At 39.5% G+C, this 25,086-nt stretch overlaps 1 protein-coding gene across 4 annotated transcripts in view; it reads right to left on the reverse strand.

Moving 5' to 3' along the window:
• MTUS1 (microtubule associated scaffold protein 1) overlaps window positions 1–25,086 on the reverse strand; it is a 121,860-nt gene that overhangs the window by 81,146 nt on the left and 15,628 nt on the right. For all 4 annotated transcript variants that reach the window (XM_032110169.1, XM_032110168.1, XM_032110166.1 and 1 more), the window contains exons 2-3: window positions 5,263–7,424; window positions 2,881–3,076 (exon numbers count right to left, since the gene is read on the reverse strand). In XM_032110169.1, the coding sequence (XP_031966060.1) occupies window positions 2,881–3,076; window positions 5,263–7,239 (2,173 nt within the window). In that variant the 5' untranslated portion in view covers window positions 7,240–7,424. The remainder of the gene's footprint in view (window positions 1–2,880; window positions 3,077–5,262; window positions 7,425–25,086) is intronic.

The following is a 25,086-nucleotide window of genomic DNA, read 5'->3' on the forward strand; positions in this document are numbered from 1 at the left end:
AAATAATTTTGAGGCATCTAGCTTGCAGCAAATCTGGAAATCTGGTCATAGTTGCAGAAATGGGGCTTGGCCATTTTGCAAATCACTTCAGTACACTGGATCAAAGCAGGCTTGTCTTTTACAGAACCTATTTCTAATTCAGCAAAAACTTCAAGTTCCAGTTAAGATACACCAATACTGGTGAACAGTGCTCAGCAACCATTTTGAAATAAACAAACCCAGTCATTTCTACCTCTAATATGCTCATAAAAATACAGTGTTTGGGATATGAGTTCTGCTCTCCTTCTGCTGTCTCCTGTTCAGGTAAGAAGCAGGAAATTCCCTGAGAAGAAAGGCTTTCTATTGGGTTAGCATGTTACCACTAAAAACTTAGGTTTTACAAGTGGAAAAAAAAATTACCAAAATCTCAACTCCTGACAAGTTGCAAAAATCTTATAACTGGTGTTTTATACATGGCAATTTTTTCTTTCATTTCTTGAACAGCCATTGTATGAACACAATCCACTACTCATAAGCTCTTATTCTAGGAATAATACACACACATTTTGGACAGATGCATCACTTCTGTCCCTCAACATACATATGTGAGAATTGACATAGAGCTGTACTATTATTTCTCTTGTTCAGAGTATTTAATGAATTCAACTCCACCAATTACTCTTGTTGCCCAATGATCCAAATGCTACCAGTAACTGGTTAAGAAATAGCTGCATATATGTTAGTACCTCCTGAAGAAACAAGTTTGTCAGGATTTGGACATTTTTAAGACTCAACTTGACAAATGACTGAACAATCTAATCTGAATTCACTACTGACCCAGTTACAGGCAGCAGGGGCTGGACTAGGTGACCTTCAGGAGTCCTTTCCTTTCTGGATTTAGCTAGTCTATCTCTAGTCTGACAAAATCCTGACAGCAAACAACTGTACAGCTACTGAATGATTTATCTTGGGGCTGAAGTTTAATACCGAAGTGTTCAAATGACTCCACTGGAAAAAACAGTTATTCCCTTCAGGGATACTTTAGCCTAAACAGGGTTTGGTTTACAAACTGCCACTTGGTCACAAAAAGTGTATGTACAGTTTTACTTCAAAAATGTCAAAAACAGAAGGGGTAAGCAGCAGTAGATAGGGTTTTACCTGAAAGGTGTGGTTGCATAATGCTGTGGGGGTTTAGCAGCAATCCCAAATAACTCCTACTTTGCCCCATATCCCACACCGTAATCCCATCCTCTGATTTGCATCGGTACAAGGTTTACCAGGGAGCAAGGACACATGTTTAAAAATTTCCTTTTTAAGGGGTGGGGAAGTTAACCTGATACAGTTGAATGCATCAAATCCTACCTTATAGCACCAAAAAACTGCATAAGCAAGATGAAGGATAATATGAGCTAGGAAAAAGGGACTTGGGGAAAGAGCACAGAGGAAACAAATTTCTTCTCATGGGCAGCATTAAAGTTCCAGTCTTATCACATAACACCACATGTTTGAAACGTTGAAGCGCTGCTTCATGCTTTTAGTTTAAGCAGCCTTTTTCCAACAGGAAAAATTTGGGAAATATTCTATTGACGACCATAATTTCAACATACATGAATTATTTAAGGAGTGACAGGTTTAGTTTAAAAAAAATCTGGGGAGTAAATATTTCTATTTTCAACAGGAAATGACTTCTATTTCTTCTGAAAGTACATCTAAATTTTTTTTTGCTGAAGGGAAGAAGTTAGTCCTATAACTCAGCTTTGCTTACACTTATTTCTAGTGACAGTATCATAAATCTAATCTGGATAAATAAACTAAAGGAAAACTCTTTATCTACATCCATCTTGCTGCTTCTAAGGCCATAATTACAGACAGGAAAGCTCTAGGTTGGTATTTAGAGGGGTGATGAGTTCTCCAAGAAAATGGCAGCCTACAGGTTGGTGCCTGGTTCACTGAGCAAGTGCCTCACATGAGCAAGCCTCAAGTGGGAGAATAGCCTATATCCACTTTCTTCAAGGGACTCATCCCATAAAGGAATACAGATTTTATCACACTTCACCACCTGTATACAATTAAGAGGACTATTTTTTACTGTTTTATAATCTTAGATTGAGTGGGTTAAAAAAGAAAAAAAAAAAAAAAAAAACAGGTTTTACTGGGTATAGCTGGGTGTGTACTTGCCAAATTACAGTGCATTGTAGTGTAGTCATTCATAGTCAGGCTACCTTTGCAACTAGTTAGATTGCCACACTTGGTTAAAAAGCCCAGCACATAAACTACCAGAGCACTTCTGAATCTCTATAATACAGTTACAGAATCTAGTTTCCAGTCATGAGTTTTGAACAGCAGCCTACAGACTAGATGAGAGATTCATGCCTGCCCTTGCTATTAACCAGTCTGAGTTTAATTAGCAGCTCAAGCAGTAGTCTCACCTTCAATTATGTCCTCCCCTTTCTAGAAACTACAGAGCTGTACTAAAATTAGGTTGAACAAAATATGTCCTGAAATAAGGGCTTATTCCCATTGGGATAGCATAGAGTTGCTTATCACAAGAGCATTGTACCTGTGCACTCTATTTTCTCCTCTTTCAAGTAATTTTAGTTGTATATTCGCAAAATACTGTTATATGACAAAATATAAATAATATTTCATATTGATTTTTCTAACAGCCCCATACCCTCCTAAACACACTCCTTTCAAGCTAAGATTTTAAAACTATGAGTTTTAACCTGCCTTTTTTTTTTGCCCCTGTATTAGCAATTTACAATTTAGACAGAATTGTATTTAGCACTGAAATACAGCTCTGTACCACCCTAAAAGCTGTGTCAGAAAGCACATTAAGTACAATAACCAGTTTCTTAAAATTAAGGTTAGTGGTAATATTCCAGTGAAAAATTCTCTTACCAGAGCTTGATGATAGAAGAGGTTCTTTGTGAGAAGGTGTTTTAATAGTGCTGATAGCTTTATTTTCACATCCTCTCTTCAAGGTCGACACGGATGGCACCATTTTGACCTTGGGAGTTAATACACTTCGTAGTGGGACTGGGTCTTTCTTTGGTGTGTTTTTCCCTTGTGTTGTCCCATCTTTCACAGAAGGCATCTGTTTTAAGAAAAAAACAGAAACCAAAAAGCCAACAATACAACCCGCACACCACCACTGTGAGAAACGAAAGATCTCCCTCTGCAGCATCTGTAATGAAATACTGACCACCCAAGTAGGAAACACGCTTAGTTAGTCTCTATACCATTGTCCACATCTGCAGTTCAGAACCTCAAGAACCATCTCCTGAATGGCCTCCAGCAACACAAACCTATTAGTTTGAAGCTAATCACCAGTAATGACCAACACACTAAAAAGAGGTTACAGAGGTCATTTTATATCAGAATTTCTTCCTCTTCCTCCCCGAACTCTAATTAAGCCACTCAATTACATAACTACACCTAATCTCAAGATCTTAACCAACAAAGTACACATGTTAATGCCCTGAGAATTTAGTTGTCCTGAACTACCTGAAATGTCACAGCCCTTTTAATAGTTTCCTGGTCTAGGTCTTATGTCAGAACAGCTTAAACTCCTTCACATTGAGGTGCCATAGAAAAAACACAAGTGCAGGAGTGGACCCCAGGACAGCTTTAAAATAACTGGTTTATATGTGTGAAACATCTATGTTTCAGAATTCTTCCTCCAGTTTATACATGCATTAGTTCACAGCCACTGCTGTCTAGCCTATGAAGACACACATTACAGTTCAGCTCTTCATGTGCTTTTCTGTGACTCAAGCTGCAATTCGGTTGGAGTACCACACTTTCCACTTTGGACTCCAATCCTCATCTTCATTTTCAGATGTTAATCTATACTTTTCAGAAGACCACTTCTTAAATTTAATCCAGCTGATTTGTCTACTGCACATTTTATAGAAATGTCTCTATTTTTTCTCCAGGTACAAGCAGAATAATTAAAATCACAAAGATTTCCATTTTGGCAATGGGATGAATTAAAAGCATTCTCTCCAACCCTTGATACCAAAAGTAAGGACTGATAAAGAACCCAAACTCTTAAACACTTCAGAATTAAAAGACCATCCTTGCTTTCAAGTTAAATTATTATTCTAATAAATATATCACTTAATAATTTCTTGTGCAATGTTTCAAAAATGTTCTAAGTAGCTTCCCCCATATAGTGAGCTTTACTGGAATGTTTCTGGCAAATTCGTAGAGCCTGTCAAAAATTCAGACAATGAAAGTTTTAGCAGCAACAGCTGCTGCTCCCATTTCACCAATTTAACGTAAGCTGTTGAACCCACGAGCCAGCAACACGAGAGACTCCATATAGCACCAAGACTCCAATTCTGTGTCCCTACCACACCTCCTGAAATCCTGGTCAACCCAACCCCAACACTCTTCCCTTCTTTCCCACTGTTCCTTTTCTTTTAACCTTCTTTCAGTGTATTTGAAAGCAGCACGTTTCTCCTGACAGGCAGCTGACTCATCCCAAAATATTTCCCAACCAACCAGCACATGCATACCTCCCGGCCAGGAAGTTTGCACCTTCCAGCTGGCTGACTGCCTAAAACCAGGTATATGCCCTCTGCATGAGAAATATTTCCTGACTACTCCTACCTATTCTAATGAGTCCCAGCTCTACTTTAAACAAATAAACTCCTAAATTATACAAAGCAGACAGTGAAATTAAGATGTTAAAAATAAAATGTTTCACCAACTTATTGGTCGTCAGGTTTTCTGTGACTTAATGTTACTGTTAATATATGCACAATGCTTACATAACTAATTTTAAAAAGTCTACTTTAGTTCTAAAGCAGATTTTGAAAGAAAATACCGAAAACAGCAATTTACCTCTAATGTCTATTTAAAGTTACAGCACCACTAGAATTATCTTGAAAAAATGTATATTAAAATCTGTATTTAGAAAACCTCATGAAGTTTTGCTAGGCAATTTTATGAGGTTGACTAAATTAAGATTTGGTTGCTTTTATTAGAAATCTTAGAAACGGTATTGTCTTAAAAAGACTTTACTAAAAAAAAATTATATTATGGAATAAGACGAAAGTGGAGACACTAAATTGTAGTTGAGGCCAACTGCAACCGATCTGTAAAACAACACTTTTTCACTGTCTGTACTAGGGAGAGACTCCACTCAGAAATCAACACTACAGCAACATTTGTAGACACCAAACCCATTCCACAATTACCACACTGTGCAAAAATGAATTTCCTTTTTGCAAATGTAAAAAACATACAAGTAAGTATAAAAGCAAAAAAACTTACCAAAGGAACAGAGTGCATATCAAATGTTTCATTTGCCATGTCTTTTGCTAATGTTGCTTCCAGAAGGACTCCCATGTTGCTGCTTTGCTCTTTTTCCCCTTTGGTCAGGTCGATGTTTTGAGCACAAGGTATCATTAAGGAGCTTGAACTTTCATTTAGCATCTCTTTCAAGTTCTCTCCAGATGCTGGAAGCACAGCAGAAACCAAGGAGCACGCCGAATGGGTAGCGCTTGCTTTGTCAATGTCTTGCAGACTTTGCTTTAACGCAGGTGTTTTTGAAGCCTTGTGGGAAGCATTTCTGGGATGTGTCGTGGCATGTACGACTTGGCTAGTGGAGAGGCGTTTGTTAACATGTAGCTTATGGGGCTTATTTACAGGCAATTCCACCTTAATATCTTTAGCTAGATCTACTGGTTTTTTCTGCACTTTTATAGAGGACAACTGCCTTGGGGAACCAACCCGTGAAGGTGAGGAGACAGATGATAGTTGATGGGACTGGGGAGACTGTTTTAATGCTGCACTGTCTCTTGGCTGTAGCACAGGTCTAGACACAACCTTTGGCTTAACATTTTTAAAATTAGGTTTGGGAAAACTAACAATCTCTGATTTCTTTGCTTTGGTTATTGTTGATGCAATAGAAGTCCTGCCCACTGGTTTTCTTGCAGTTTGATCTGAACTAGCTTTGAGCCCAGACCTTTTGTTACGCCCTCCTACAAAAGCTTCACTTGGTCTTAGTCTAGAAGACTTGCCTCGAAGTTCTTCCAAAGCTGAAGCAGAAAAAGTTCTATTTTTTGATTGCTCTTTAGGAGTTGAAGTACATAGAAACAAATCGCTTTCATCAGCTGTTGGACTGAAGACCACAAAAGTTGCTTCGCATTTCAGCTCAGGCATAACAGTCTTCTTTAATTTTGGTACACTGTAAGATACAGAAGGGATGTTGTGCATATCCCGAGGAGCAGCATTTCCAGAGATACTTTGTTCTTTGGTTAAGGGTTCACTAGTTTTGTTTGATACTTGTTCTACATCCATTTGATCTACTGGGAGAAGGTGCACACTATTTACAAGACCATCCATGCATGTTTTAGCATTGGAATTCCCAGTTCCATCATGGTCAGGAGTAATCTCCAAGGATTTCACTTGCTCATCCTCATTAGTATTAATGCATGGTGATAATGCATCTCGCTTATAAGGATCTATACATCCAGCAGGTAGTTCTACAACATTTGCTTCTGTTTCCTGTGATTCTTTATCAGTCTTGATACTGTTTTTTTGATATTGTTCAACACCTGCAGAGCTGAAATTAGGGGTTCTTTCTGAGCTGGTTCTATCAAATTTCCCTCTGATACATACTTCAGAAGAGATGAATGCTTCCCCCAGATGCATGTCATCATTTTGATCAGTTCCCAGAGTTCCACCTGTAACATTAGTAGCATCCAGTGTGCTCAGCTGGCAGCATGCCCTGTCATTTTTCAGGGACTGTATGTTCTGCTCTGTAGCAGGAGGAGTTTGTACAGACTTAGAGTCAGTCTGACTGTAAGGCACTGAGTGTTTGATACTCTGACTTTGCATTTTTGCCATAGCAAAGTCACCTTTCAGTAAGTTTGTTGTTGCTTCCAAGCCACAGTTCAAAGGACACACACAGGTCTGTTCAGTCACAGAAGACCTGCATACAGCATCCGTATCTCCCAATGGAGCTCCTGTGCAGTTGTATTTACCAGGTGTCTTCTGCAGATCAAGTACTTCAATACACTGCTGTTTTAAAAGACTTCTGAAGTCACCCTTATTTTCAAAAATGGTATCACCTTCATACTCAGCCACTATATTTTGGTCAGTTGAATTACTGTGTATCTTGGTGGCACAAGTCTCTGAGGAAGGGGTAGCTCTGTCACATGCATAGTTATTCCCATTTTCATCCCTTATAAGTAAGGGAGATTTCAAGCCATTCTTTACTTTGTCATCGGACTTCCCAACATTCATTTTGAAAGCTAAATTTTAAACTGTTTTCATTTTATACTTCTTTAAAATCCCAGAGAATGCAGATTCTTCTGAACTTTGCAGAAAAAACAAACCCAACTGCTTTTCCCTGGAATGTGTCAATTGTCCTGAAAGATATTTAAAAAGTGGTTCTTTGTTTCCATGTTTCCCAAGAAGATTCAAATGTTCTGGAATTAAAAAGAAATTTTAAAAAATAAGCCAAACCAAGATTTTAAGACGGTAAGCATTCCTAAGCTCCTAGTGTTCAGACATCAGAGCAGCAACATAGAAGCAATACTCAGAATCCCAGCAAAGAAATATTTCAGCCCTCATCCCTTGATGCAGAGCAGTAACAACCCCAGAGACTGGCTTTTCTCTGCACCGAAGGTCTTTTTCCTGCCTTTTGGGGCAGCAATGCATAGCAGAGGCAACTGAAAATTTTCAAAGAGCTGTTTAAGACATCTGAGTTGAAATAAAGAGAGGAGAGGGAGGTTTGTAACCAGCTCTGGGGCTACACCAGTACACTGCCCCCACGCTGCTGGGGCAGCCAACTGGCAGATGCATGTGGGACCCCTCTAGAGTCAATGGAGAGCAATTCCATACCAGTGAACTGCCTCCATCTTCTATAAAGATGACACGAGATTAGCCAAATGAGGAAACAATGCCAGTGACCTCTCAGCAGAGCAGAGCCCTATATCGTCACCCAAAACCCTATGGAAAGGTGAAGGGGCAGGATTGACATGGAGAGATGATGGAGAACAACTGACCACACATGGGGTGGAGATGCACAAACAAAAAACAGTAAAGAAGAGCCCTTGCAACATATAGTGACAAGTTCCTAACAAGTGCTAAGACTGCACCCAAGTTACCAAAACCACAAGGACGTGAATGAGACAGAAGACCAAACTGTTCAAAGCAGCTGGATGACCTCTGTAGCACTCTGTATGAAAGGCTCCTAGTACCAGAAATGAGACCAGATGCAGGAAGAACTTCAGATTTATAAGATATGGTTGCAGTGGGTGGGGAATCTGCCAGAAGGTGGCTCACTTTCAGAGCAATAAAAGCTGAATAGGTGGGCAGAAGTTCACTGGATCTGACATGGCAATCTGGCTGAAGATGCATTCATGGACAAAGGTCAGCTTCCCAACTGAAGAAAAAGAACAACTGCTGAACACCTTCACAGGTCTGGAATGACAGATTACACTCTCCAATCAAAGGAGCAGGAAGGAGGACACTTTTCATCAAAACCCATGAGCAAACAGGTCTGTGGTGTTTAAATAAAAATGCAGACATCAGGGTGGGGTGTCCTAAAACAAGGATACTGATGTAATAACATATTTGAAATCTGGTGCAGCAGGACATGTACATCAGGATTAAGTAGGTTTGGTGGGCAGAATAACTCATCATTCACATAAGAATTATATTAAAGTCTGAAATTATTTGACTGTTTCAACTATGGTGACAATAATGGATGCAATATAACAAGACGGTTGTTACAAGATCAGAAAAGATAATAATAAGGGATGTCTGGTATAACAATGTTGATTAAGCACATTGAAGAATAATTCTGTGATCATATTTTTGTAGAGGAATCAAAGACTGCCTTGGGAAACAAGTTTGTTCTGAGAAGAGAAGCAACTCTTGATTTGTTCTTTAACAAATAAGTTTAAATCCTCACAGAAACCATATAAGCCATCCTGGAAACCACAACAGGAGAAAGAAAAACTCTTATCCACAAATACTCTGGAAAGTGTAAAATGAAGCCAACACACTAACTAGTGAAAGGTAAGTTACTTTGTTCATTATTCAAAATTCACTTTTTTCCTTAAGCCTTACTTTCTTCAGCTGGAAGCGCAGCTTAAGTAACTACATTCAAAATAAATCCTTTATCATACTAATGAAAAGTGTAAAGCTGCAGGGCCCATAAACAGTTTTGAGTGCAAAAGCAGCACCCAAAGTAAGACTGTTCTAGAACTGCAAGAATTTGTCTGCTCACAGAGTGGCTTCTGGCCCACAATCTGGTCTTTGCATAGTACTTTGAACATCTGACTCAGATTGAGGGTAAAAAGATCATGAAACAAGGAAACAAAAGCTACTGAGACCAGACACCACACCCTCCTCTGCCCCCCTCCCACCCCCAAGATGAAATGGCTTTTCTAGCTAAAAAATCTCCAGGTTCCTCAAGGCTGATCCAGATCTTTTGCCTACCCAGTATTATTCAATCCCTAAAGAAGCATAAACAATTGTAGTGCCCTCACTTTCATCTCCAATTAGGAAACTTAAGGCAGATTGAACAGTTCTTCCAAAAAAGTCTTCCCTGAGGGGAGGGCAAGAACCTGTTGTGAATAATTTTCCATTAGTTTAAGTCAATCACAGAATCAACTGCTGAGAAATATTTGCGAACTTTGCTTTCACTGTTGTTTTGACACATTAAAACTTGTTTCTGCTTGTCTGGAGACTAGCCCTTAACACTGCTTGCTCACCTAGCCATGTGAAGATTCCATTTTGATTCAGCAGTAGCTCAGATCAAACCAGAAGTCTTACCTCTTTCAAGAGCTTTCTTTCTGCAGAAAATAGGCAACTTTAATATATCAAGACTTAGCAAGACTAAAATCCCAAGAATTTAAAGAATGGTGTATTACCTTACAGTATATGTAGCCAATAATGCCAAAATTTGAAACAACACAGGTAGCTAAGTAAACTTTGATTCAACTGATGCTGAAGAAGCTCCAAGAAAAATAAAAGTAGTTTTGATACTGTGTAGAGAAATGAGGAAGTACAGTAAAGTTGCACATACCAAGGTGTACATGTACATATATGTCTGTTTACTCAGTGCTCTGGACTTCCACATAACCAGAGAACACATAGAAATAAATTACTAATTCAATTATTTTTAAAGCAAATGTTCACTATAGTAATCAATACTTTCACGAACAAGTAGACCAGCTTCAAATACAGCTTCACATCCACACTTAGAGTACTGAAAGCATCCTGCATAAAAAGAGAGGTATTCCTAAGGATCAGCTATAGTATATAAAAATCTGTAACCTAAATGAACATTATTCCTTAAAGAATTGACATTCTGTAACTCTCCAAAGAACAGCATGTTCATTAAGCTTATGAAAAGACTTCTTGGTGATGAGAAATTCTTTAGTTTTAGATTTGCCATAGAAAGCTGAATGAAAAATTAACCTCAGCCCAGCATCTCCTCCATAGGGAGGGGTCAGTAGCAGACGCACGGACACAACGGTTGCCCTCACCAAGAACACACTGTTCCTGGCAACTAGTGTGACTTGAGGAATTCTCTAAACTAAATACTAATAAACTTGCTTTGACTTTGTCTTACATCAAGCATTATGCATGCCTGGCCTCCACAATACACTACAGTGCACTGCAAAACAGTTCAGCTGTTTTTGCCTTCAGTAAAGCTCAGCTTACCAAATTTCAGTTGTGTACCTCAAGTGCTTACACAGAGGAGAAAAAGCCTTCACTACCTGAGCTCTAAGTTTTCCCCTTCCTCAACTGATATAAGAGCTTGGGGTAAGAGCAGTACCACTTGGGGAAAAAAAGAAAAAAAAAAAAAAAGAGAGAAGCTTGGCAAATATATTCTCCTAAAAAGAGGAGGGACTGGGTGCCAACAGGCCCAGATCCAGGAGAAGTACACTAGAACATACAGAACTGGGCTCACAGCAAGATCTTGTCACTTCTACTAACCAACAAGAGGTGTCCAGGAGTGTGCTGTTAAAGGGCAGGGGGACAGTCACTTGTTCAGTGCAAGCTAAACAGGAATCAAAACCAGATTAATTACAATAAATAATTCAACCCACAGGCTGACAAAGTACTACACGAATTCAAGTCAGTTTGTGTTAGTGTCACAATGCAGACAGTTATAATTTACACTTTTCCTGGTACTTCATCTGGAACTTGATTCTTTCAAGCAAATTATCATGGAGCACTTACTCATCAGCTATGTTTGTGAAGCCTGTATGAAGGGGGACATGGGATGGGGAATAAATCTGAAAGGAGAGGGTGTGCCCAGACATGCAGGGAGGCAGTCTACAAGTGCTCTAATTAACTGAACATGCTTTGATACCAGACAAAATGCAGCATCAGCATTCCAGCAGAAAACTGTACTACATGGTCATGATTACCACAGTCCCTGAAATTAAAAACCATACAAAGCATTTAATATGTTAACACATTACACTACAACCAGTTTACTTGAGCACATCCTGGAACACAACACAATCACAGAAGTATGATTTTTTCAGCATATACACCTGAAGGCAGAGATGGCATCATCTGGGAGGGAGTCTACAGCAACCAGCCATCCCTCCCAACACACCGTTCCATAAGAAAGCACTAGGAAAACACACAATGGTTCAGGTAATGCTGCATTGACACAGAATTGCAAATTTCAGAGTCCTCTGTGCCGCCTCAGCAATGTCACACTCTAATGTAAACTAGTCCACAGCCAAGCTAATTCAAACTATTATAGAGAGGGTAAGTGAAGCTCCTACAACAACTCCACACAAACATTTACAACATTATAAGCACAATCTACTCCTTAAAGTGAATTACATTAAGTTCTCATATGCTCATGGCATTGTTTCCTTCAGAATACACAGTCAACAGTGAGTGTACTCTGAAGGTGATTATAAAAGAACAAAAAAACCCAACAAACTACCAAACCAAAACCAAAACCACCCCACAGGGCAGCTAAACAATATCTGTATACTTTAGTCAAAGACATTTTAGAAGTCAAAAACCACGTTAGACACTTGATACAGCAGAAATAACGTGCAAGTTACGTTTGCAAGCAATCACACAGGCATGTTTGACTGAAGGAGTACTATCACTTCCTAAGGCGTAAGCCATAGGTTTTGCCTTCTACTTGGCTATTTGCTAGCCTGTTTCAAGAATGAAACAGCAGCCTAACATAAAAGTTATAGTAAACAAGGAACATGAATTTTAATCAGTTACATCTTGGCTCTAAGATATGGAAGAAGTAAAGTAAAACGGCAGTTCTAGTGCAGAAAGCAGACATCCCGAAGTTGTGCAAGAGGTGTCGACTTTCCGTAAGATGTTCAAACCGTAACACTACCATCAGACCACCCCAAAACTTGACAGCTGATCTTAACAAGTACATCAACCCTAGTAGTTTGTCCTAGTAGTGAGTAAATGAGAGTTGTTTGAGACAGCAATGCTAGTGCTTTCCCCAAACTCACAGCCTCCAGTGATTCACTCCTCAGTGTGTTGGTTCAATGGAAAGTTTCAAAGGCTTTTAGACCTTTTTTTTGCCTTGCCCATAGTCATTGCTTTCCTAAGAGGAAAAGTCCTTATCTATTTTATTACTTATAAACTCTAGCCATCCTTGTTGCCCTATCTTTAAGGATATTATCCTGTTCTCTCCATCTTCAATTTATGACTATTTGTTAGCACATAACACACAGAGATACTCCAACAGATTTATACAGTGTCTTGATAACACAGTTCTTCCTTTAATAATTGACAACTTTTGAATTTTATTGTAAGGTAAGTTTTAGGAGAACTCTGTATTCAGAAGTGGAAGACTGGTCCAGTGATTTTTTAAAAGAAGTAAATAAAGCCCATCCTTTACTTAGATAGCCAAGATACTTAATAGCATTGTCTAGAAATGACATCCAGTACTTTGGGGATTTGGAGATACATGCAATCTCCTAGACCAGAGAGTTCTGCAAATGCACGTCTTTCCCTCCACCCTGTTTTACAGCAACTGCCACGTAAATAACAGAGCTAACACACCAGCCAGTGACAAACACCAGCTATTAACACACTGCAAGTAAGCAAGTGTACTTCATCGTCTGAGACTGTGCATAATCAAACAAAACCAACGCTACCTATTTGAACGTGCAGATGAGAATAGCAATAAGCCCCTTGCTTGAACAGTCCAGCACACTCTTATGACTTAATCAGACTCTCATTCATAGCTTCATTAAGACAGCATTCATTGCTAAAAGTGTCAGACCACTCACAAGGTTTTCAAAGCACAGTGTGCACATGGTCTGTTATATACTTAGTTATATACTGTTATATACTTAGTTATAATTTGTTTATCCATTGCCAACATAAACAAAGCCAGTGCATGGTTTTCCATAAGATCAATACTCAGCCTGTTCCTCTTTAGGAACTTGCAAGAATTCCATTAAATTCTTTCTTAGCGGTAAATTAGATGTTACCTTTTCAGAAAGATACTTTGGGGATTTTTTTTGCTATTTTATCACAACTAAATTATTTAGCAAAAGCGTATGTTACTGTTCAAGGAAGGATGAACTTTCAGGTCAAAATGAAAGTAAGGGGTTGGAACTTGGTAAAACAAACAGTACATTTATTGTGGCACTTCCTTGGAAGGTCAAGGTTCACATCCTTCTTTTTGAAAGACTTGACTGAATAGGTAAGCACAAACAGGCCTGAGACTGTCAGAGCCCGATGTTCAACAATCCTTATCAGTGTTCAAGTTATTTGAATAGATAGGGATTGCAAATCAGCTCACCTTCTCTGTTTCCTGTAATTCTGCTGAACTGATTTTGTCCACTGCTACCATTTAAAGGGTACATTCATAGATTTTGGTATCTTGAAGCTATGAAACAATGGGCCAGGATTATTCACAAGAATTTTCCCTCTAAGACTGAAATATTATCAGTGTAGGAAGAAAGGCAGAAATGTACTACGAAGAACAAAAACACTTTGTGAACTCCTGCTAGGTTTCTCCATCTGCTTACATAGACCAAATAAGGTTTGTGCTCTTCAAGAGTGCCCTTGAGTTTCAAGCTAGTCTTCAGACATCCAGCAATTTTCCTGACACCTCTCATCATATGCTCTTGATCATAATTTCTCATTCTTTGACAAAATTTCAGCCATCAGCACCCTTGCTGCCCATTTGCCTTTAAAACAACTTCAGTCAAAATAGAAGCTGTTCCAAACTAGCAGGTCAGTCCTCCCACCAACCTACTCTGCATTACATGTTTCTCTGCTTTTACAGAGCTGTCAAACCTCTTAACTTGGCCCATGTTCTTCTCCTCTCATCCTAGCTAAGTCAAATCTAGTAGAGAAGCAAGTACACAGGGAAGCAGTGCAGAATAGTCATTACACCTTGGATTCTCAAGACAAATGGCAAAGTGTTTTTGCTGGTGGCTTTATGGGGATGTTTTGGGGGTTTTTTTGGTTTTTTGTTTTTTTTTTAATTTGGGGTTTAAATATCCTGATTATTTAATAAATAATATTTAAGTGAAGACTGACTGCACTGACAAGTACAAAGTTTTCACAAAACAGCAAGTACAAGAGGCAGAAATACTCTGCAGAAACAGCACCACATAGCAAGGGTGGTGGCTAAAATGCCAGATGTAACCTTGGGGGAAAAAAAAAGCATGTTGTTTCCTAACAGTAGGCCACAACCTAGCAGGTCAGAGTAGAAATGGTTTTAACCATTACCACAATGTGCCAGGCAGCATACACTTAGAGTGCTTAAGGTTATGTGCTAACTTGAAACTTTTCATGTTCCTGAACATTTTATGAAGCATCTGTGCCCACAGCCCTAGTGTGAGTACTATACAACTTAGAGCTGACATTAGCAGTATTCTTAGTATGGACTGTATCAATGGAATTGGACAGTTAAGGACACAAAGACTCATCTGCACCCATGCATAGCATGTCCTTCAGATCTTCATGTAAAACTGAGAAGCCTTTCAGCATTTGGCTATATTTAACACAGACATATGATATGAACTAGTTTGCAGAGCATTTGGAGTACTCTCAACATAACCTGCAAAGAAGCAAGACATTGTAAGTACAGCGGTATTATTTAGTTCTAGTGGAATATTCTGTGCAATGAATCTATAACTAGATTAATTTATATGAAAAAGCAGACCAAAATGGTCTCTAATGACTGAAAGAACAGCATCTTTGCCATGGTATTGCATTGCAGTAGAAATTGAACATTAACCAAGTCAGAAATTTAACCAGCTTGCAGTTTTTGCAGACTCAAAAGTTGTTTGCTGTGCAGAAGTGGTCATTCATTCAGTAAAGACAACAGCCAGCCAAGAACAGTTTCCACTGACTCTACAAGAAATTCTACCACTGAGTTAGGACTGCACTTTTGCACAGCAACAGCATCACAGCAGAATTTAATTCTGAAGATGCTGCATTTGCCAATTAAAGAACAGTGCTTTTAGACTTAAAAAATATTTAAGGCTACTGATTCTATATAGTGAAAAAAAAATCCAACAAAACTGCAGTAAACTGGTTACAGGAAATAATATTTTGGTAGCCAAATAGGAAGCAGCACCAACTCAATGATCAGAAGTCCTAAAGGTATAATGGTTGTTGAGGACTTTCAACAAGTATTGCTGGATAGTAGTTTAAATCCCAATAGTTTTGCCAGTACTTCACCTGCAGTGTTGCACAACTGGGATGTGGAGCAAGGCGGCAATTCACAACCATTGCTCCTGATGTTATAGTCTCAGGCAAAAATAACCCAAATAAAACACATTTGGTTTATATTTAAAAGAAAATCTTGTTATTTTTCCTACAAAAGGAAACCATTTCTCAGTGAGATCAGTCCTGATACAAGAGTTGTAGTCTTTCTACATTTTTTGGTTGTTTCCCTTTGGACCCAGAAGGCAAAAGCCTCTGAATCCAAGAGGGACCAGCTCTGCAAAGCTGAACACAGCACTGCACCTCTGCAACAGACAAATGGCAAGAAATATGCTGTGGCAGTTTTGCAGAACTGGTTTAAAAAAAAAAAAAAAAAAAAGCAACAGCTTGATTTATGCATCACTACCGGGGAGCAGGCTGCAGTCGGTGCTCTCTGGAAAACACAAGCTCACCGTGCCGCCTGACACGGCTGATGACAGGCTGCTTGCAGCCCCACAAAGGCTGAAATTCCACCAGGACCTTGACGGTGAAGGTCTGGAACAAAGGGCAAGCTGGGCACATGTTGCTTGAAAGACTGCCAGGGCAAGGTTATCCAAGGGATCCCCCGAGAGGGATCCAGACATTCAGGCTGCCATTCGTGCCCTGCAGTTTCTCCTTGGCTCTTGGGATGGGGCTCCATTTGAGCCCTGAGCAGCAGCACTCCCAGAAAGGGGGGGTTCTGCATCTGTGGGGCAACAGCAGGACTCAGAGCTCCTGTACAGAAATCATCCTGTCAGTCCATCTGAGATCCCACAACAATGCTGCAGTCTAGAAAAGAATTATAAATTTCTTCCTTAAAACTCAAGTGGTGACAACCCATTATTTTAATGTTTTTCCTTTAATCAATTTGCTTAAAGTCAAGCTTAAAATCCAAATGGTGCTTGTTATAGGCTACATGTTGTTTTACAGTACAGTCAAGCCTCTTCCGAAACTTTAATCAGGGAGCTGAAGGATGTTACAACTCCAAATGTAAAGTCCTCAAGAAGTTCTTCCCTTTCAACTAATAGCTGACTTGACAACTTCCCACTAGAGTAAAGCGTATGTACATCATCACATCATTGCAGACACCCTGGAACTACAGTTACCTGTTACATGGTAACATTAGCATTGATTTCAACTCAAGACTGACTAAAATAAATGCCACAGGCAGTGACAGAAGTGTTACACTCCCAGTGCCACATCCATACTTGATGTTCCCCAGTGAGTTTCAGCTTCTGTACAGGCTTCCATTACATGAGAGATATGCACAGCTAGAGGACATTGCATGCTCTGGCACTGCCTCTGTGCTACCAAGTGAAAAAGCAACCCTCTGGTTTTATAACAAACTAGATCATAACCCTTGACTAGACAACCTAATAGGGCCTCATGATTAACAGGCAAAAACTGCCTCTCTCTTCCTCTGGCTGGTTTTTTGAGTGTCAGCTTTGTTTTTTTGACAAGGACTGATCACACATTAACTTATGCCATACAGTATCCTCAGTCAGGCAATTCACTTATATACATGGATTGGTCCTCAGCAGTCTTTAGGACTTGCTGCCATGTATAAACTACCCAGTCTGCAATACAGCTCACCTCACATTTGACTCTTTGGACTTGGCCTTCACTGGCTTTATAAGCCTGATGGAGCAAAATTGCATACAGGCAGTGACAGCAGCATGATGATTTAGAGGTCATCACTCTGATCTGGTACACTTTTAAGCCGTCATTCTAAAACCAGACATCCCGTCTTCTTAGCAACAACCTATACAATACCATTTATTGAGCTAAAACAAATTTAAGACATGCAAATCTGCAACAGTAAATAACTGGGAGAACACAGATAAAGGAGCTTCTCATTAGTACTATCTAAAAAAGGCTTAAGAGGAAAAAGATTACTGCAACTTCTATAGACCCTGCACAGAGACAGGCAAAGATTCTATTTAAATGATACCTTTATATTCTTACAGTCAAAACTCAAAGCTTTCCTGGCTCAAAACTGTAGAGAGCAACAGGGTTTAAAGCATCACTATGCAGAAGTTTCTCCAAAGCTGTGCTTTCCAGGCTGTTCATCCAAGGACATAATACATATCCATCATTAACTGAGATAGAACATTACTTCTTGGATTTAGGTTGATCACAGACCTCCATTATTTAGCTCTGCTAAGTATCAGCACCAAATGGCAGCTTCTGGGTCAAACAGTCACTTAACAGTAGAGAAATCTATGAAACTATCATCCATATCAAAGGCAAATCAGAAACATTTTGGTAAGGCAAGTATTTCACCACTCAGCAGTGCAGGGGGAAAGCTCCTACACAGGGCTAACCCAAAGAAGCATACTTGACTAACTTCATACAGCTGACATCAGTTTGGAACACAGATAAGAAACTCCTGCATTTCATCTTAAAGAAACCGGAAAACAATTCTCACACATGGCCATGTATTTGGGCTGCACATTGCACAGGTGGGGGGTGTTACGGAATGAGGAAGAAACACTGTTGGAAAAAAAATTATCAAAAAACTGATGCTCAGGTACCTAGTAAAAGTTAATTAAACTTGCACAACCAAATACTGTCCTGTGAAGGGTAACCAACTTCCTTTTGAAAGCAATCTCAGTTTGTTTAAGTTTGCATGATGGAATTATTTCCTCTACCAGCAGCAAGTTCAACAAAGCTTGCCAATAATGCTACAGTTTCTAAATTTCCATCTAGAAATCCACCAATTCACAGTGCACAAACAAGGATCCTCACGTCCTGCTCAATCAGGACTCTGCATGCACAGCTTGTTGATACAACTCCTCTGGTAAATGAAATCTCAGAATGCTGCAGCAGCCTGAATAGAGTTGCCTACATACGGGCAGGGGGGAAAAAAAACAAAACCAAAACAAAAAAAACCCAACCCAAACCAAAACACACACCCAGTGCTGAGTAATCCTAAAAAATAAATAGGGGGAAAAGTCATTAAGCTTCTCCTGCTAGGAAAATACATAGCCCTAAGTGCAAAAAGCTGAGGGAAAAAAAGTTGAGCTGAGCAGAACATCCAGGAGAATCCACAAGATCCACTGGATCTCTCATTTCTGTTTCTCTAATTTTAGAGACTATTTAAGAGTGCTTTCTCCCTCTTTCATCACATATCGCGGGATGTTCCTGGAAAAGGAGGCTGTTTCTACCTTGATGTTTTCCCTTCAAATCCACCACTGGGGTTCTGCTCTCTCTGAGCCAATTTAAACATACCAGCGGTGTTTTCACAAGCCATTTGGGTAGTACGCTGCTCACAAATGTCAACTACAAGCAATTAATGCTGCATTAGGAACTTTCTCCAGAGGAAATTGCCTCACAAGAAGCAAGGGTAGAAGGGATTGGCACCTGGAAACCACTTGCTTCCATCCTCTGGAAAGTCCAGCTACAGCAAAGCCTTCAGGACTGCAAAGCAGTATTTGGTGGTTAGATTTAAAATAGTTCAAAAGTTTGCTGAAAGAAGTAACAAGGAACAGTAGCCTGCAAAACAGTTCTAGGAATAGGGTGGTGACAATGAGATTCCTTGGGCTGAACTTCTTCTGCCTACAAGGAAGTTCCTAGTCAAAACTAGGTATGCCAGAAGTCAGAAGGGAAGCTAGTACCCAGGAACTGGAACAATTGTCATGCAGGAGGCCAAGGTTCAATCTTTGGGCAAGTACTAAGTGCTCAAGTTAGTCCTGCTCTTCTGATCTTGCACATGACAGACTGCCTGGTGCCCTGAGTACTTCATTTCTGACCACTGATAAGGTTTTAAGAAAAAAACTTTTTTTTTTTTAAATCAGAAAGGAGAAAAATGTGTATTCTTAAATTATCCCATAACGGGTAAACAACCTCTAGGTAGGCATACATACTGATCTAAAAATCAAGTTGTGCGTCAGACAATCAAGCCTTTCACATCAGAAATTGTTAGACTGAGTCCTTTGTCTATTTTCTTCACAAATCATTGCAATACAGAGAATGGAAGTTGTGAAAGGTAGAAAAACAAAGGTTTTCATAATATTAAACTGTACTAAAGTCTCCTGAACTGTTTCATAAAATCTTCTTCTCCCCACCTAAGGCAGAAGCAAGAGCAACTGCCTGCATAAACCTCCAGTTTCTAAAATTTTTAAGTTCTACCAGTTTACCACCCGCCTCTGTTTTAGTAGTCGCACCAAATCGATGTGTGTTTCTCCCCACCGTGTCCCTGAATTTCAAGTCTGCATAACAAGACTGAGTATTTGGAGTTTTCAATTATTCCCATCCACATTTCAAATTAAAAGTTGGCTCCTAACAAATTTAAGTGCTGTGGACAAGCTACACTCATTCCTAAAAATTATTTAGATATACAAACATGCAATTCCATGTCTATAAAGAAACTGCAATTTCACAGAGCAGGTGGTAATATAAACTAAATCCAAGCCAATCACATGCTATAACAGAGAGGCTGGAAACTCTGTGAGAATGCTTTGTATCTCCAATATACTTGAGACATTCCCACAGACTCCACTGAAAGAGCAAAGAGCCTTATACAGAGAGAATAAAGTGGCATTCACATATCAAGAAGCTAGGGAGCATGTTTTGGTTTAAACAGTAATCTTTCCTAACACAAGAACACTGCTGCCATCGGTGCCTTCTCCTGATTGGCTAAGCACCAGCTTAGCAGCCAATTTTTACATCTTCATCCTATCACGTGGTTCAGTTATTTTGCATGGAATAGACCGAAGACAAGAAACACCATTATTACACTGTGCTAACTTCAACAAGCTTGCTCAGCATTAGACTCCACATGCAGAAATAAAATAGAAAAAACCTCAGTATTCAGGTTTATTTGTATGTCAGTACCTGTATGCTGCTTATATGACCACACAATGGAAAAACAGATTTTAAAAGCTATTTAACAAAACAATCACAAGTCTTATCACAGCCACTGATTCAGTGCAAAAATACACTGGAGCTTGCAGTTAGGTTAACTTGATTATTCAGATGCCTATCTCTACCTTTATCTTTGATATAAAGTGTAACTCATTTATAGGCTACAAGGACAAAACACAATTCTAGGATTTAACTATAAAATTCTCACTCTTTAAATAACACAAAATATATTTACTAAGATCCCTCTTAAGTTTTCAACATCAAATGTATGTAAATCAACAGTTAGATCAGCAAGTAATTTGGATCCCAAACCAACCGCAGGTGAATTGCTTCTATTCTGAATCAAACTATGCAATACAAAGCCAAAGTCAGGCTCTGCTAACTGAAATTACAGCACCAGAACCATGAGCAGAAGTCTGTATTTGCATAGACTCACCCATGGCCTGGGCAGACCCATCTTGCATGTACCTAGGTCATCAATATATCCAAAATGTTAACTGTGGAAGGGGAAACCAAATATCAACTTAGAGAACATTCCTGTGGTCTCACCACCAGACTTCTTTCAAACTGCCAAGTTTCATGTCTCCCATATTACATGAGCTACAAGAGTTTGACAGCCCTGGCATGACATTCCACCTCTTTACCAAGATGCACAGAGCCAGCTGAGGTCCAGGACAGATTCTCCAACACAAGATGAACCACCTAAGCAGATTTAACAACCAAGCAGATGTAGCTGTGCAATCACAGCTGCACTCTGACTTGAACAGTAACAATTACAAAGAATATCATCAGGATGACAGGACGCCCCCAATACCAGACTCTCCTGACTGCAGGCTGCCACATCTTCCCCACAATTACAATAAACCTCAACAAGTTCACACACTCTAGGTGCTTAGGAAAAAACCGAAAGTTCTGGTCAACATAGGAAGAAAAGTAAAGGCCCCTTCTGGAAAAGGGTGTCTCAACAGAAGTCCTCACTCAGAGGAGAACGGCAAAGCTGGCTTTTAGACTACTGACTTGGGGGAAAAGAGTCAGGGGCAAGTGAGAGTCACAAGAACACTTTTTGCTGAATAACCTACCATATTCAGAAAGAAACAAGATGCCAGTACTGTCATGCTTATTTAGAAAATATATACAGAGAAATACCAGTCACTAGCTGCTTCTGACAGGAGGCACTTGCAGACTTTCAGGTATTGGTTAAGTGCTTTAGTGGCAACAGTGTATTTCTCACACAGAACAAAATTCAGCCACTGTACTGATGCAAATACAAATCACCTACTTTCACTAACTAAAGCCTCATGGGTAAATCAGAGTCAAGTTGAAAGCTGGAAATCAGGAGGCCTCACTTGCAAGACAAGTGGGCACATTTGCTTTACAAGCACATGAATGAGTTGTCACAGACAGCTTCATCTACAGCAGAGTGACCAGGAACAGGACAAGATGCACAAGAATCATATAATTCTGGCCAACAGTCGGCACTATGCAATCACTTCAGATCCCACGGTCCCTCAGATCATAGTAGTGATCAAAGTTTGTGGACCCCATCACTGCCTCCACAGCCTGCACTCTCCTCCACTCCATCTGCTGAGGAAATTATCTGGTTTGGAGAGAAATGAAAAGCAGCACATTAGTGAACTGTGACAATGATTTCCCCTTCTCAGTTTGAAAAACATATCTGCGCTTACACACAGAAGGGGCTTTAGGTCAGAGTCCACAGTAGTTTTGTTAAATATTTAAGCACATTCAGCTTAATGTGCTTTTCCAGACCTTTTGGCCAGAGATGTTAGCCCACTATGCTACAGGCGAAATCTGCCTCGCTGTGATGGACACCTGATAATGAGCATCAGCTTCCACTTTGACTAAGTGTTTAAGACACTATTCCTGACATACATGCACTGTCTTGCATGCACTCTTCACCTTTCAGCATCAATAAGATAAAGACATTTTATTAAGAAAAATCTTCAGCTTTTTGGAAAAAACGTTGCTACCAGTCCTACTCTATGACAACAGAAAGCCACAGGTGAAGATGTGAGGTAGAGAAATGCAGGAACAAAATTAATTCCTCCTCTACCATTTCAGGGTCAGAATGATAAAATACTGAAAATAGATACTATTCTTAAAAGGTTGCTAAATAACCTAAAAAAGAGAATCATAAATTTAAGATATTATCACTGCACTACAATCCTTCAAAAGCTACTTCCGGGATATCTTTAGAAATAATTTACTTTTATCTAACAGAGATCCATATGCAGACTGCTGCATCCAGCCTTTCCTCCTGCAGAGTCTGGGGTTTTTTACCTTTCTTCCTGAAACAATCACAGTAGAGCTAAAAGTTAAGGCAAAGCTGTGGCTACTTATTTGCTTGACAAAACCCCTGAATCACCAAAGGATTGAGGCAGCAAGGGGCAGCCAGCCCACTATCACTCAAACTATGAATTTTTACACAGTCACTGATTTTCTTGCCCCCGATGTTGAACTCTGTCCTTGAGCATGGAATGCTTGTTTGTAGGTTAAGTTATTCCTGCCTACAAACAAAATATTTATTACAATTCAATAATACATTCAAGTCAGTAACTGTATTGGCTTGAATACATTTTACAATAGTAATTTCCTCTTTTTTTCCCCATTCTAGGTTTAAGTCTTCCCCCCTTCCATAAAGAGAAACAAATTACATTTCCTTTATCACCTTTAAAGGTTTGACTGATATTTCCTTTTAATTTAGAAATCAAATACTGGCAGATCCTGTTTCAGTATTTTAGCTTAGCTAAAGATAGCAGGATCAGAAAAGATCCGACAGACTTAGAAAAGCAAAACCTTAGTATGCAAAGATCAGTGATCAAAGATCACTTCAAATACTGAGAATACCAAAAAACCCACTAAGTAGAGGCCCTTTATCATCCTGAAGTCTCCATTTTAAGAGCTGGAACTTGACTGTTCTTTCTAAACTTCTAATAGAAAATGGCATATTATACTAGTTTTGCCAACACATCAATCAGCCTTCCAGGAAATGATGTGTCAGCAACATACGGAAACTACTTGAAGGGGGTTGTTTGGCATTTGTCTCCCAGCCTGGCATGTTTTTAGCCTTAACTGTAGAAGCCACTAACACTTCTGTTTTAGCTGTAAAATTTAACACACCAGGGAACATTAAATCAATGATAATACAGGCTTATCATTCAGTACAAGCCACCAAACCTCACTCACAAATATTACCACCTTCTATGTAATTTTTACAACTAAAAGATTTACTTTAAAACACTTTTAAGCAAACAGCTTCAGAAAATGCTAATAATCTTTTCAACCTCTAAGCAGTAAAGAATAAACTGTGACACATATAAAAGCATGTTTCTATGTTTATGGAACAGACAACTTCAAGTAATAAATCCGGAAAGTTATTTGGTGTATAACAGCAACTTACACTAGGGCACTGTGGAAAGAAACATACCCCACAAACTACTTACGATAGTCAAAACACAAGCCTTTCTTAAAAGAGACAAGTCAAGGCTGAATTAGATTAGTCATCAAAAGCTCTCCTCAGTAGCATACAGCAGAGCACAAGTGATCAGTGAGAGCAAGGGAAGAAGAAAAACCAAAGCAAAATAAAACCATAGAAGCCAGACTACTGAGAGTCCTCTCATGAGATTTCAACTTTCAAAGATCAGTTCAGCCATGCAGCAATGAAAGGCTCAGGCTGAGGAATTTTCCTTAGACGCTCTGCCAGCCCTGCATCAAAAGCTCCCTGCATGCTACCAACACTTCCAGAGAGCAGGTTTGACAAGGACTTCACAAATTTGACAAATGATATTTGCAAAGAGGTCTTTTTTCTGTAACACTTCAGAGGATGTTCACAGTGAGAGACAAAACCTCTAGTTAACAAAGTAAGCACACCTTTGCCTGGCCAGGTCTGAAGTAAGAGGATGAGGGACTTACTCAACTCACTTTTTTGCAACTGAGGAACTCCTAAGATTTTAAAACCAGAAACTGCTGTTTTCATACAGCTCTGGGCTACCACAACTCAAATACAGTCAGGCTACACAGTTACTTCAGAGCAATTGCTGTGCCCAGCAGCTTCTGCAGCCCCTGCCATGAGTGCTGTCTGCACAAGGCTCCACAAGGTGCTGGGTGCTCAGAGCATACAGGTGCTGTGATGGTGAAACATTGACCCTGCGCTCCAGGTTACAGAGAAACACACACAAGCGTTTCCCCCACTGTCATTGTCCTTCCCCCGTGCATCACAAATTACAACATACAGCTCCCTAGAAGAGAATTTAATACTGGAAAGTCTGCAGAGCAGCTTGGATAAATGTAATCTTAGCCTACCTTCAGACAGCCCAAAAAAAGAACAGTTGTTTGGAAAAGTCACATTGCAACACGTCAAACAATTATTCACTTTTGCCCTACGGCACTAACAGTTCTCCCTCACCTTTTCTAAGTGACATAAACTGCAGTCTCTTAACTCCTGTCTGCTACAGGCAAGGAAAGATGAATATGGTGCTTCTAAAACACTGAAGACTTTTCTTTACTCAATTAATTAAACCACATCATATAATTAAC

The sequence above is a fragment of the Corvus moneduloides genome, chromosome 5, assembly GCF_009650955.1.
Source record: "Corvus moneduloides isolate bCorMon1 chromosome 5, bCorMon1.pri, whole genome shotgun sequence".
NCBI classification, from domain to species: Eukaryota; Metazoa; Chordata; class Aves; order Passeriformes; family Corvidae; genus Corvus; species Corvus moneduloides.